The sequence below is a fragment of the Leptodactylus fuscus genome, chromosome 5 (assembly GCF_031893055.1).
Source record: "Leptodactylus fuscus isolate aLepFus1 chromosome 5, aLepFus1.hap2, whole genome shotgun sequence".
Classification (NCBI taxonomy): Eukaryota; Metazoa; Chordata; class Amphibia; order Anura; family Leptodactylidae; genus Leptodactylus; species Leptodactylus fuscus.
Window position 1 is genome coordinate 16,592,401 of NC_134269.1, and position 13,562 is coordinate 16,605,962.

Sequence of the window (13,562 nt, forward strand, 5' to 3'; positions counted from 1 at the left end):
TTTAAGCCGGACACAAAGTCCTGCATGTCCAACTTTGTGTCCGGCTAAAAAACTGGTTTCCCCACGGACAGGCAGAAGACGCACTGGGGCAGTCACCTTTGCAAACCCATTCTGCCCCGTCTCCTGTCCTTTCGCCGGGGCAGAAGACGGAAACTCAGAAGAATGCACAAACTGGACGACGAGAGCAGGTATGAAAGTGCCCTTAGCCGTTGGCTCAATGTTAATGTAGCTACCGAAACATTGCTACACCTGAATGCGTTTTACTTAAAGGGATTTGATGACCATGAAAGTGACTTTAAAAAAAATTTATATACTGTTGGTGTTAACAAAGTAAAATCCTGGTGCTAAGAAATTCAACTTTTAGTCCATATCCAAGGAGCAGTTCAGTGATATCAGGGAAGGTTCACACTTGCTGGTCCACTGTTTTCATTTGTAGTTACTACAAATTGCTGACCAAGGAACATGCCAATCATTCAGTTTTCGGGCACAAAAGAAAATGGTGCACTGAGGTTCCTTGGGCCCACCAAATAAGAAAGATTCTGGGAGCCCACACTCCAAAAATCCCAAGGATATGAACCATAATACCCTTCAAATATGCACATCTTCTGCTGGACCATTATTGTGCTAGAGTTTAGGTTTACCGGAGGATCCACCAGTACTCTGGTGGACCAGTCCAACACTGGGTGCACTGGTAGGCCCCAAGCTGATTACTCCAAACAACTCATTTGCATATGAAATTAAAATTAATTTCTTGCCCTCAAGATTGCACTTTGATGCAAGAAAGGTATGTTCTTATATCACTAACTGGCCCTACAATGGCATGGACTATAAGTGACTTAGGAGCCATTTTGGTGGTGGCCCTTTGAAAGACAAAAGTTTTTATAGAACTGGTCTCTTATCAAGTTCATTAGAACTTTATCATCAGCAGATATGGATATAGTCGATATGGATATAGCATGTATTGGATATAGCAGGTAGTCCTACAGTATTCAGTACTTCGAGATTTCATGGTTCCCATTTTTGTTTTTCATAACTGAATTTCTCTTTCCTTCACAAGACAAACTTTATTGGAACGAGCCAGGAGCCCATTTCATCTCTATTGAGGCCACGTCTTACGCCCTTCTGGCTCTCCTGCGCATGAAGCAGTATGATCTAACTGGACCAATAGTGCGCTGGATAACCGAGCAAAGATATCATGGAGCAATTCATGGTTCTACTCAAGTAAGGAGTGGGCACGCTTTGGGGCTTTTCCACCATTCATGTCATGGATCGTGCCATTGGTCGCTGTCTCTTGTGTGTATTGTATATAAACTTTCTATACCATTCTCTGATAGCCATTCTTGTCTTCTGCAGGCTACAATTGTGATGTTCCAAGCATTGGCTCAATATCAGCAAGACATCCCATCCGCAAATGAATTAGACCTAGATGTGACCCTCAGACTACCAGGAAGAAGTGCTGACACAAGATACCGCATCAATTGGGAAAATGCTTTGCTGTCTCGCTCTGCTGAGGTGAGTATGGTGATACTTAACAGGATATTTTGCTTACATGGATAGAATGAAAATTTTGTGTTGGCTTTAAAGGGGTTTTTATGGCCTATCCCATAGGATCTGATTAGTAGGAGGCTACCCCTGCACCAGAGAGCTGTATGGGACTGCTTCAGAGTCGAAAGCAGTTGACTTTGTGTCCTGTATAATGGCTGGGCAATGGAACTGCATTGACTTCAATGGGAGCTGAGCTGCGGAACTGGAACAAATATGATTAAAAATAAAACATAACTTTTAATACAAAGTTTTAAAAAAATCCATGAATCCATAAGTATGGTAAAACACAAAGCCTACGCATTTCAGGAGAAAAACTTCCTTATTCATGCCATGAAACGCGTTGTGCTTTGCCATACTTAGGGATTCATGGATTTTTTAAATTTATATTAAAAGTTATGTTTTATTGTTAATCATATTTGTTTCTGCTTCAGACCCTGTGTTCTATTTAGTAAGGACATCAGAAGTGGGGCCGGCTGTTGGCCCACCACCATTCAGATATTTGTGGCCTATCCTTACGATGGTCCATAAAATGTGTGTCATGAAACACCTATATAAAGAAACAGTGATGGCAAAGGTGGTGTACAAAAGAATAAAAGGTTAATTCATATGATAAATCTCATATACTTAGTAAACTACATTACTTCTAGGGTTGAGCGATCGTGTTCGGAAAAGATCGGATTCCGATCGGCGATCGAGAAAATTTCACGATCGCAATCGGAATTCCGAACACGATCAGTTTAGGTGGGATCGAGATCGGTACTATTTCCCACAATGCTTTGCTTAGCCTTCACACTGAATATACGCTCCGCTCATTCTGAGTGGAGTGTATACTCAGTGTGAAGGCTCCACTGCAGTTCCTTAGGAATGAATGGAAGCAGCCGGCACACAGCCTAAACCCCCTGCGTGCCGGCTGCCTCCATTCATTCTAATGGGAAACTAACATTTCTAGTAGCTACTTACCTCCAGAGATGGCTGCTCTGGTGTCCGGCGTTCTCCTTCTTCTTCGCCTCGCTGCCGCTCCACGCTGCTCTTCTCGCCTCGCTGCTGCCGCCTCCCAGGTTAGTGTTTAAAGAGCTAGAAAGGAGGGGCTTGTGGCCTAGGCGAGTGTGGGCGGGTACAAAACGGGGAGACGTAAAGTACCCACCCACACTCTCCTAATCTGGGAGGCAAGGGGCAGAGAGGCGAGAAGAGCAGCGTGGAGCAGCAGTGAGGCGAAGAAGAAGAAGAACACCAGGCACCGGAGCAGCCATCTCTGCAGGTAAGTGGACACCAGGGGGGACTAAGTAGCCAGAGGATTAAAAAAAAAAAATCCTCTGGCTACTTAGTGATTCACTACACAGCGTGGATTCTAACAATTAAAGCGTTCAATAGTTAGATTCCATGCTGTATAGTGAATAGGATTGCTTTTAAAATCCGATCTCCGATTAATAAAAAAAATCCCATTGACTTGCATTGGTTTCGGAATTGGCATCGAGGTTGGGTTTGAATGAAAAATGATCGGAAATCGGATTTTAAAATCGATCCTGAAAAGTCAAGATCGGCTCAACCCTAGCGATCGAGCAAATTTCACGATCGGGATCGGCTGGAAAATGATTGGAAATCGGATTTTAAAATCTCAAGATCAGCTCAACCCTAATTATTTCTGATGGGTTGGGGGCATATAAAATTAGGAATCCATGCATATAATTTTACAAGTTCCGTGTACTTAGGAGGGCACCACCATTTTATGTGAGCTTCAGGTAGCGCATACTTTTTCAGAAGGTCCTCGTATACACAGAATTCTGTACATTCAACGTGTTTAACTTTATTTTACAGACCAAAATCAACCAGAAATTTGTTGTGAAAGCCACGGGTAAAGGGCAGGGTACATTGAAGGTAAGTTGGTAAATCCGGGCCAGAACATGTACACGAACAGATAATATATGGCAACCGTATTTTGATGAACCAAGTACTTGAGATAACAGATACTGTAATTTTATTTGTTCTATTAAAAAATTTTAAAAAATTCAAAAATAAATAGATTTTGTTTAAAAAATTGGCAGAAATTTAGCATACAGAAATCAATGGCTACCTTATCTCCCATACCCAACGGTTGTGGGTTTTTTGACACAACATCGACACTATACTTTATCTTAAATTTTACAATTTTTGTTTTATTTTATGGCGTCTTAGGTTGTATCGGTTTACCATGCCCTTGTGACAGAGAAAGAAAAGGAATGCAAAAACTTTGACCTTACAGTCACGGTTAAGGAAGAAAAAGATGGTAAGTGTACAAGACACCAATGGGTGCCCTAAAAACTCACTACAAAGGAAGTGAACCATGCTATGAATGGCAGACATGGGCAAGTAGAGTCCTGGTATAGTGTGAATTCAGGTCTAATTTTATATACAAGTACTACATTTTCCTTGTTTTTGCAGCTTTGGCGAAAGGAGCTAAGCCTCAAGAAGGGGAATTGCAAAAAGCATCAGTTGAGATTTGCGCAAGGTAAAGAAAAATCTCCAATAAATTCAAGCCATAAATGGTCACAGAACTTATGCTCAGGTCCTAGAATACCCAATTCTGAACAAAATTGCAAATTGCTTTCGTTAAAAAAAAAAAAAATCTGAAATTTTTTCGAAAACTGTTTTGAAGGTCCTGCCATGAGGAGGTTTCTATCTTTGATAGGTTGATGGGTCCATTCACAGCCAAGGCTCTTATCTCCTCTCAGCTCCACGCTCCTCTCATGTTGCAATTTTATTTTCCAGATATCTTAAAGACAATGATGCCACCATGTCTATCTTGGATATCTCCATGATGACCGGATTTGTCCCCGATATTGAAAGTCTCAATAAGGTGAGATCAATGGTTATTCTGTTTCTTACATGACATTGTATTGTCTTCGTGGATGAGATATGATCCATCTTCTTCTTCCTATAGCTAACAAGAGGCGTGGACAAATATATCTCCAAGTTTGAGATTAATAAGGATGCGGCTGATAAAGGAACACTCCTCATCTACTTGGATAAGGTAAGATGTGACATTTATACACAGTCTTTACAATATACAGATGGTAATTTCTTTACCTATAGCCTGGACACACCCTCCAACGAATGGGCCTAATCCGGAGCAGAGTACGCAACCTCTGCCTCAGGTTCCAATCCAAAAAACTCCCTGTGAACTTACCCTTAGAGTTGTGGCCTATCCATGTTCTTTTTTTTTTTTTTCACTGTAAGGCCATAGTCCCGGACATATATTGTGAAGTTAACTGCCCGGAAAATAAGACGTCAATACCATACTGTACATCAGGATTAGGGTTGAGCGATCGTGTTCGGAAAAAATCGTATTCTGATCGGCGATCGAGAAAAATTCACGATCACGATCGTAATCCCGAACACGATCTTTTTAGGTGGTATCGAGATCGGTGATCATTTCCCACAATGCTTTGCTAGCTAGTCTCCCATTCATTCTAATGGGAGACTAGCTAACATCTCTAGTAGCTACTTACCTGAAGAGATGGCTGGTCCGGTGCTCGGTCTTCTCGTTCTTCTTCGCCTCGCTGTCCCCTGCCTCCCAGGTTAGGAGAGTGTGGGTGGGTACTGGGATGGGAGACGTCACGTAAAAAAATCCCATTGACTTGCATTGGCATCGAGATCGGGATCGAATGAAAAATGATCGGAAATCGGATTTCAAAATCGATCCTGAAAAGTCAAGATCGGCTCAACCCTAATCAGGATATAAAACTGTATACAAGGCTCGGTTCACATCAGCGCTTGTACTCCATGTGGGGATTCTGTTCCCCCTCTCTGCAATTTTTTGCCCTTTTTAGGCAGAAAATGAATGGAAACCATGTGAACCCCATTATAGTTCATGGGATCCGCAGGTTTCTTAAGGCAACCATTTTTTTTAATGCGGGTTAGGTTTCCATTCAGGGCGTTCCCAAGCGGCTAAACCCAAGTACAGATATGAACCAGGCCTTAATATTATTATGTATTTACATTTTTTTGTTTCTCACTGATCTAGTAACCTTTCATTTCTTTCTTGGACAGATCTCACACAAAAGAGATGAATGCATCAAATTCTATATTAACCAGATCTTCAAAGTTGGTCTCATCCAGCCGGCCTCTGTCACTGTGTATGACTATTACGCCACTGGTAGGTATCACAGAGGATTTGTTTCTGACCTTAGAGGTTTTATAGATTTATATATTCATATTTAACTTTTTCATTTGTAGAAAATCGCTGCACTAAATTCTACCATGTGGACAAGGACAGCAAATTATTGGGCACCATCTGTCAAAACGATGTCTGCCGGTGTGCCGAGGGTAAGACTCGCAACAATGGTTTTACTAAATAAGTCATAATAGAAGCAAAGGGTAGTGGAGTCACTCAATGATTCAGAAGCAAGCCTTGACTTATATTACTGATCACAAAGTCTAAAATTCAGATGTGGTGAAACTTCAGAAATGTAAAATTTTAAATTTCACAAATGTGCAAAATTTTCAGAAATTTCAGAAAAGTGTGAATATTGTTGGTCTAGGCAGTAAATTCAACATTCATTCCAAGGATTGCCATCCAGGAGAAAGGTGACATGTACTGTATGCAATGTCTGTTCATAGTTTTTACATGAATGTGAAGGCTCTTGTCTAGGGTTGAGCGATCGGGATCGGCGATCGAGCAAATTTCACGATCAGGATCGGCTGGAAAATGATCGAAAATCCGATTTTAAAAACGATCCTGAAATCTCAAGATCGGCTCAACCCTACTCCATAAACATAAAATAACTAGGGTTGAGCGATCGGGAAAGATCGTATCCCGATCGGCGATCGAGCAAATTTCACGATCGCGATCGGCTGGAAAATGATCGGATTTTAAAAACGATTCGGAAATCTCAAGATCGGCTTAACCCTACTCTTGTCTGTATGATCCATCTATGATGGACAAATAATCATACAGCATGATGTAGGCAAAGATTCAATAATACAAATCCATACTTGCCAAATCTCCCGAATGTCTGGGAGCCTCCCGCTAAAAAGAGTGACCTCCCAAAATCCATAAAAGAATGCAAATCTTTACGACCTGTTGTAATGCCCCTATAGCTTCGAGACCCTTGGTCATATTATATAATCCTTAATGAATACTTAATGTGCTGGTCATGAGCCCATGTTATAACAAGGTGGTGTGGTACGCCCAGAGACATAACATGAAGCTCCTGGGCGACCTAGAGATGTCACAGGCCACCCCAAGTATAACATATCATTTACAATATTGGAAGAGACATTTTATGAATGCTCTAAGGTCGGAGACTCTCGTTATGCCCTTGGTCAACAGGTCAGGGCTTTAGGAAAATGGGTCACGGCCATACAAAAATGTTCATGTCACTTGGAGTCCCTGTTCTTGCCCAACAAAACTTGGTGAATATGTAGCTGATAGACTCCTTCACAGTGACCATAAAACCAGAAATCATCTTCACAAGAGGTTTTACAACCATTAATGGTTGCTGTTGGACACCTACTTCTTGTCCCAGAAATTCAGTAGATGTAGACAATCAGTAATAGTCTATACAATTCCAATCTTACATGAAAAGATTGCATGTAGAAATACTCATGGAAGGTATGCTGTGGATTAGGAGATGATCCAATCCTTACTGTTGACTTCTGATCCTCCTGAAATTGATTTCTTATGGATTTTGTCTTTTAGAGAATTGCTTCTTGAAGAAACAGCTGGAAGGTCAGATAGATGCAGCATGGCGATATGACAAAGCATGTGCCCCAGGAGTGGACTATGGTAAGGGGCACATATCATACTTGTACCTAAACACACTAACATTACTTCATTGCAGAATATTTATTATGTTTCAGATATGTCCACTCGTAACTTATCTCTAGTTGAGTTAGGGACTCGTAAAACCAAATCAATACAATAGTGTGACTAGTGAACATCTCAAGCTTCATTTTGTTTCGGGTTTGGCCGATTTGGACTCAAAGAGTCATTTTGGTTCATAAAAATACTGTATTTGTATGGCGGTCCCTATATAGGACGGCTATAATGTATACACCACCCACTGACACAAGCCAGCAGAGGTATTCACCGTAGCTCTATGTCTCCTACCATCAAGAGTTCCATCTAAGTGGAATCCCCGATTGACCAAAAAGAGATTATTTGTAGTCTTTCCCTTGAGTACTCGGACCCCTTCATGTGGAAAAGGAGTCCCTGCACTCTGATGCGTCTTAGTGCTCACGGCATCAAAAAGGGCTAACTAGAGTTCGTCGGCCAGGTGGAGAAGGACTCGGGGCACATTGGCACCATTTAGAGCTGGGTCACACCAAAGCTTTCGAGAAGATATACAAAAGTACAGTATAAGCTGCACCAAACAGCAGGAGACACTTTGCTAAATTTGGTGCAACTATAGACTGTGTTTTTGCTAAACAGTAGACAGGAATATTAAATTTGCCCCTTTCTGTACAGATAGACAGGTGACACATTTGCACTTGACATGGGCATTTAATCCACCTTGTATTTTGTGTTGTCCCCTTGGAATAAATATATGGGCACTGGGTGACCCATCCAAACCCATATTAATTCGGTGTGATTTCCTGTGTTTCTAGTGTACAAGGCAACCCTGGAAAAAATAGAGAAGAATGAGAACTACGATAACTACGTGTTGAAGATAATCAGTGTCATCAAGGAAGGTAAGGACAGGAGAAGACAACTGTACGGAAAATATACTAAATGGCGTTCTATAGGACTGTATTCCCCGTATTACCCTGACTTTTGTATATAATGTAAGAAAATATAGTACATATATACATATATATACATATATATATATATATATATATATATATATATATATAGAGAGAGAGAGAGAGAGAGAGAGAGAGAGAGAGAGAGAGAGAGAGAGAGTAGATACAGTGAACCTTAAAAAATTCATTTCGCAACTATTTCGAGGTTCGTCTGCCGATTTAGTTTCAGTCCAAGCGCGTGCAGTCTGTACGGGATATGCTATTATGATAGTGTTGGGTTTATTCAGACCTCAGAGTATAATAAGTGGAGGCTCAGGGGACATCCAAAAAAAACCACTCAGTTATACTTACCTTCTAGGATCTCTTGCAGCACCCAGTGCTACTTTGCAGACATGTTCTATCTTCTTAGGTCCTCTTTTGGCTTCCTGGGTGATGTCTGAAGCCTCGGGGACCACTAAGCCCTGTGATTGGGCCTTAATAGACATGTAGGATACGTTCACGCAAGCGTTATGACTTCAGTGTATTCCATGTTACCACTGTGGACTAAATACAGTCCTCTGCGGTCCTTTGGGGCTTTTGACATGAACCAGGAATCTGGAAGAGGACCAAAGGAGCACCCAAAGCTCCAAAGGCACCCAGGAGAGGTGAGGGAAGGTCGACATGACTGCGTTATTTGTCTGCACCTCCCCTTGGACCTTTCTTGTTATAATCTGGGGTCTGAAGATATTCCAGAGTATAATAATGATTCATGACTGGCAAAACCCAAAATTCTTGGCTTAATCAGACTTTAAAATCGATCCTGAAATTTCAAGATTGGCTCAACCCTACTCTTCTCCTGTTTCACGGGGGTCTGAGTGGCCGACTCCAACTATTCTGCAAGTTGTCCCATATCAGTCATTCTGAACTCTGATGGAGATCATATCCACAGACAGACAATGGTAGACCAAGTGTTGAAGAGGGGACCATTATAAATAGTATAAATAGTGCACCGGCAGTCGGCCACAATGTCAATAATTTGCACGATTCCGAGTTGATGATTTATTTTCCACCTTTTGTCCCTCTAATAGGTTCAGATGAAAATCTTTTGAACAAACAGAGGAATTTTATCAGTCATATCAAGTGCCGCAAAGCCTTAGATCTGAAAGAAGGACGTGACTACCTGATCTGGGGAGTAAGAGGCGACCTTTGGGACCAGCCATCTGGGTGAGTCATATGAGCATTTCTAGTATAGTTATTACATCTATTATGGCTAATGATGGGCAAATCGATTTGTACCAAGCCAATGGAGATTCATCTCAGGTGAACTAAAATGTTCACTGTATTATAGTCTGGCTAAGCGTCCTTTACCTATTTTGGACCTACTCGTGGCATCTAGCACTCTTCTCCCAAACTCTGGTGCTCTTCTGCAACATCATTGGTCTGGGGTTCGATATACCCATTTGGCCTCAGTGGTGACCCAAACAGAAGTGACAGATACCTCTAGAACCCTACAACTTCCAAACTATGGAAACATACGGTTGAGCAGCTTGAAGGGCTTTCACTCCCCACTGGGTTCATACTTAGAAATCCCCTGAGGATTGCCCCTCCATCTTGTTGGGAAATGAAATGCGTCAGGTTAAAGAAAATAAGGGGAAATAAAGGGAGAGCTTTGGGGACTATCCTTGTTAGGACAGGAGTCATTGGGGGACATAAGTGAGGGATGAGGTTTTATTACACGAGCCCTTTACCTTAAAGTCCCATTGAGTCCCCATCGGCTCTCAGTAGGTCCGGGTAAGACCATTCCTCTTTTGGAGCACAGTTTGTTATGTGCACTTAAATTGGTGATGTCTTAAATATTTATTTATTAGAATTGATATTAAAAGTTAAGTTTTTTAGTTCTTTGGGTCCTCTGCTTGTGACCTTCATCAGGATGGGGTTGGCTGTGTGAGTTGTATAGACGTGGACCTGCTGCAAAGCCAACTCTCCCGAGCATTCAAATCTCCAGTTCCGTGTAAAAAGTAAACAAGTAAAAAATGGGGGGAAATTTCAGCTCTGACACCTGCAGAAATTTTATTTATAGATATGAATCACGTAATACTATAAATTCTATTCTTTTTCTTTTGTAGCTACTCGTATATTATTGGGAAAGACACCTGGATCGAGTGGTGGCCAAATAATAGAGAATGTCAGAATAGAGAAAACAAGCAACAGTGTGACGACTTCTTCGAACTCTCTGAGAATCTGGAGCTTAATGGTTGTCCTTCATAAAAACATGGACTCTACGATCCCCCTTTCCTCATCTGTCCCCTAGTCACTATAGATCTCCGTTTTAATTTGATATTTGGTATGTCAATAAATCTTTTATTTGTTACTCCTTGTGTTACTCTCAGATTGGATAACACAACAATTTTGGGTATATAATATAGGTGTATATGGCTGGTACATTTAAAGGGGTTGTCCATTAATTTTGTTATGGCCTTTACTTTGGATCTGATAGGTGGGGGAACAACAGCTGATCAGTTGTTTGTGGTATAACCAGTACCTGTATTACCCTGTTTCCCCGAAAATAAGACGGTGTCTTATATTAATTTTTGCTCCCAAAGATGCGCCATGTCTTATTTTCAGGGGGTGTCTTATTTTTTTCAAAGAAGAATTCACATATATTGCTAAATATAAAAATTAACATTTATTAAATACTGTACAGTATAAAAATATTTTTATAGATTTGTAGAGCAGGCGATTTTGGACACAGGGATACCTAACATGTACGGTATGTGTTTCACAGTATTTACACACTTTTATATGTGTTCTAGGGAAATGGGTTGATTTGAATGTTTAATACTTTTATATATATATATATATATATATATATATATATATATATATATATATTTATTTATTTTTTCTTTTTTTGCATTTATTAACCCCCTGTAATACATTACAGACAGGCAACCTGCCTTCAAAAGAAATGACGATTTTTTGCAATGCAATTGCAAAGGTCTGATCACTAATGCAATGCATTAGTGATCAGACCTTTGCAATTGCATTGCATTGTCAGCAGACATCCAGCGCTAAAGCCTCCGGTCGGTGCCCACACACGCTCCCATAGAAATGAATGGAAGCGCCCAGCACGCCGATTAACCCCCCGCTTGCCGGCCACTTCCATTCACTTCTATTTACTACGTCTTACTTTCGGGGGAGCGCCTTATATTAGGCAAGGCAGCAAAATGTCTGCCATGCCTTACTTTCGGGGTACGTCCTATTTTTGGGGAAACACGGTATACAGTGCATAGAGCTGGAAGCAGTCAGCTCCGTGCCCTAGTGGTCGGACACTGGTATTGCAGCTCTAGTCCCATTAAAGTCATTGAGAGGAAAGCTGCAGTACCATCGCCTGGCCACTATACCAGTGCACATACAGTCCTATGAAAAAGTTTGGGCACCCCTATTAATCTTAATCATTTTTAGTTCTAAATATTTTGGTGTTTGCAGCAGCCATTTCAGTTTGATATATCTAATAACTGATGGACACAGTAATATTTCAGGATTGAAATGAGGTTTATTGTACTAACAGAAAATGCGCAATATGCATTAAACCAAAATTTGACCGGTGCAAAAGTATGGGCACCTCAACAGAAAAGTGACATTAATATTTAGTAGATCCTCCTTTTGCAAAGATAACAGCCTCTAGTCGCTTCCTGTAGCTTTTAATCAGTTCCTGGATCCTGGATAAAGGTATTTTGGACAAACAATTCAAGTTCAGTTAAGTTAGATGGTCGCCGAGCATGGACAGCCCGCTTCAAATCATCCCACAGATGTTCAATGATATTCAGGTCTGGGGACTGGGATGGCCATTCCAGAACATTGTAATTGTTCCTCTGCATGAATGCCTGAGGATTTGGAGCAGTGTTTTGGATCATTGTCTTGCTGAAATATCCATCCCCGGCGTAACTTCAACTTCGTCACTGATTCTTGAACATTATTCTCAAGAATCTGCTGATACTGAGTGGAATCCATGCGACCCTCAACTTTAACAAGATTCCCGATGCCGGCATTGGCCACACAGCCCCAAAGCATGATGGAACCTCCACCAAATTTTTCAGTGGGTAGCATGTGTTTTTCTTGGAATGCTGTTTCTTTTTGGACGCCATGCATAACGCCTTTCTTTATAACCAAACAACTCAATCTTTGTTTCCAAAATGAAGTTGGCTTCTTCAAATGTGCTTTTGCATACCTCAGGCAACTCTATTTGTGGCGTACGTGCAGAAACGGCTTCTTTCTCATCACTCTCCCTGACAGCTTCTCCTTGTGCAAAGTGCGCTGTATTGTTACCGATGCACAGTGACACCATCTGCAGCAAGATGATGCTGCAGCTCTTTGGAGGTGGTCTGTGGATTGTCCTGGACTCTTCTCACCATTCTTCTTCTCTGCCTTTCTGATATTTTTCTTGGCCTGCCACTTCTGGGCTTAACAAGAACTGTCCCTGTGCTCTTCCATTTCCTTACTATGTTCTTCACAGTGGAAACTGACAGGTTAAATCTCTGAGACAACGTTTTGTATCCTTCCCCTGAACAACTATGTTGAACAATCTTTGTTTTCAGATCATTTGAGAGCGGGCTGTCCATGCTCGGCGACCATCAAACTTACCTGAACTTGAATTGTTTTGTAGAAAGAAATGGTCCAAAATACCTTCATCCAGGATCCAGGAACTGAATAAAAGCTACAGGAAGCAACTAGAGGCTGTTATCTTTGCAAAAGGAGGATCTACTAAATATTAATGTCACTTTTCTGTTGAGGTGCCCATACTTTTGCACCGGTCAAATTTTGGTTTAATGCATATTGCGCATTTTCTGTTAGTACAATAAACCTCATTTCAATCCTGAAATATTACTGTGTCCATCAGTTATTAGATATATCAAACTGAAATGACTGCTGCAAACACCAAAATATTTAGAACTAAAAATGATTAAGATTAATAGGGGTGCCCAAACTTTTTCATAGGACTGTATGTGAATAATAGACCAAATGGGTGCAGACCCGAACAGCTGATCCATGTGAAGGATCTGTCAGTCCCTCATATCTTTCAGATATTTAAGGCTTAGACCCTAAAATATGTCCCCACTCAGTGTGTAGTAGCGGACCGACGAGTGGACAATAAAGCACTGATGCCTTTAGTAATCCAAAGAATCCAAACTCTTTAAATAAAGTCTCCTCCATGTCACTCGAGCCTCAATAAACTCCTTTGGTAAAGGTTAATCATTAGCAAAGTGAGTTAGCAAAGTCCTTTACGGGGAAACCATCAGCAATGTCCAGGATGG

At 41.1% G+C, this 13,562-nt stretch overlaps 1 protein-coding gene across 1 annotated transcript in view; it reads left to right on the forward strand.

Annotated features, from left to right (window-relative positions):
- LOC142202393 (venom factor-like) overlaps positions 1-10,604 on the forward strand; it is a 47,566-nt gene extending 36,962 nt beyond the window's left edge. The window contains exons 29-41 of the mRNA XM_075272487.1: positions 1,058-1,221; positions 1,354-1,512; positions 3,361-3,420; positions 3,718-3,808; positions 3,964-4,030; positions 4,291-4,378; positions 4,463-4,552; positions 5,572-5,677; positions 5,758-5,847; positions 7,223-7,309; positions 8,131-8,214; positions 9,336-9,471; positions 10,374-10,604. Coding sequence (XP_075128588.1) covers positions 1,058-1,221; positions 1,354-1,512; positions 3,361-3,420; positions 3,718-3,808; positions 3,964-4,030; positions 4,291-4,378; positions 4,463-4,552; positions 5,572-5,677; positions 5,758-5,847; positions 7,223-7,309; positions 8,131-8,214; positions 9,336-9,471; positions 10,374-10,515 — 1,364 coding nt within the window. The 3' untranslated portion in view covers positions 10,516-10,604. The remainder of the gene's footprint in view (positions 1-1,057; positions 1,222-1,353; positions 1,513-3,360; positions 3,421-3,717; positions 3,809-3,963; positions 4,031-4,290; positions 4,379-4,462; positions 4,553-5,571; positions 5,678-5,757; positions 5,848-7,222; positions 7,310-8,130; positions 8,215-9,335; positions 9,472-10,373) is intronic.
- The last annotated feature ends 2,958 nt before the right edge of the window (positions 10,605-13,562 follow it).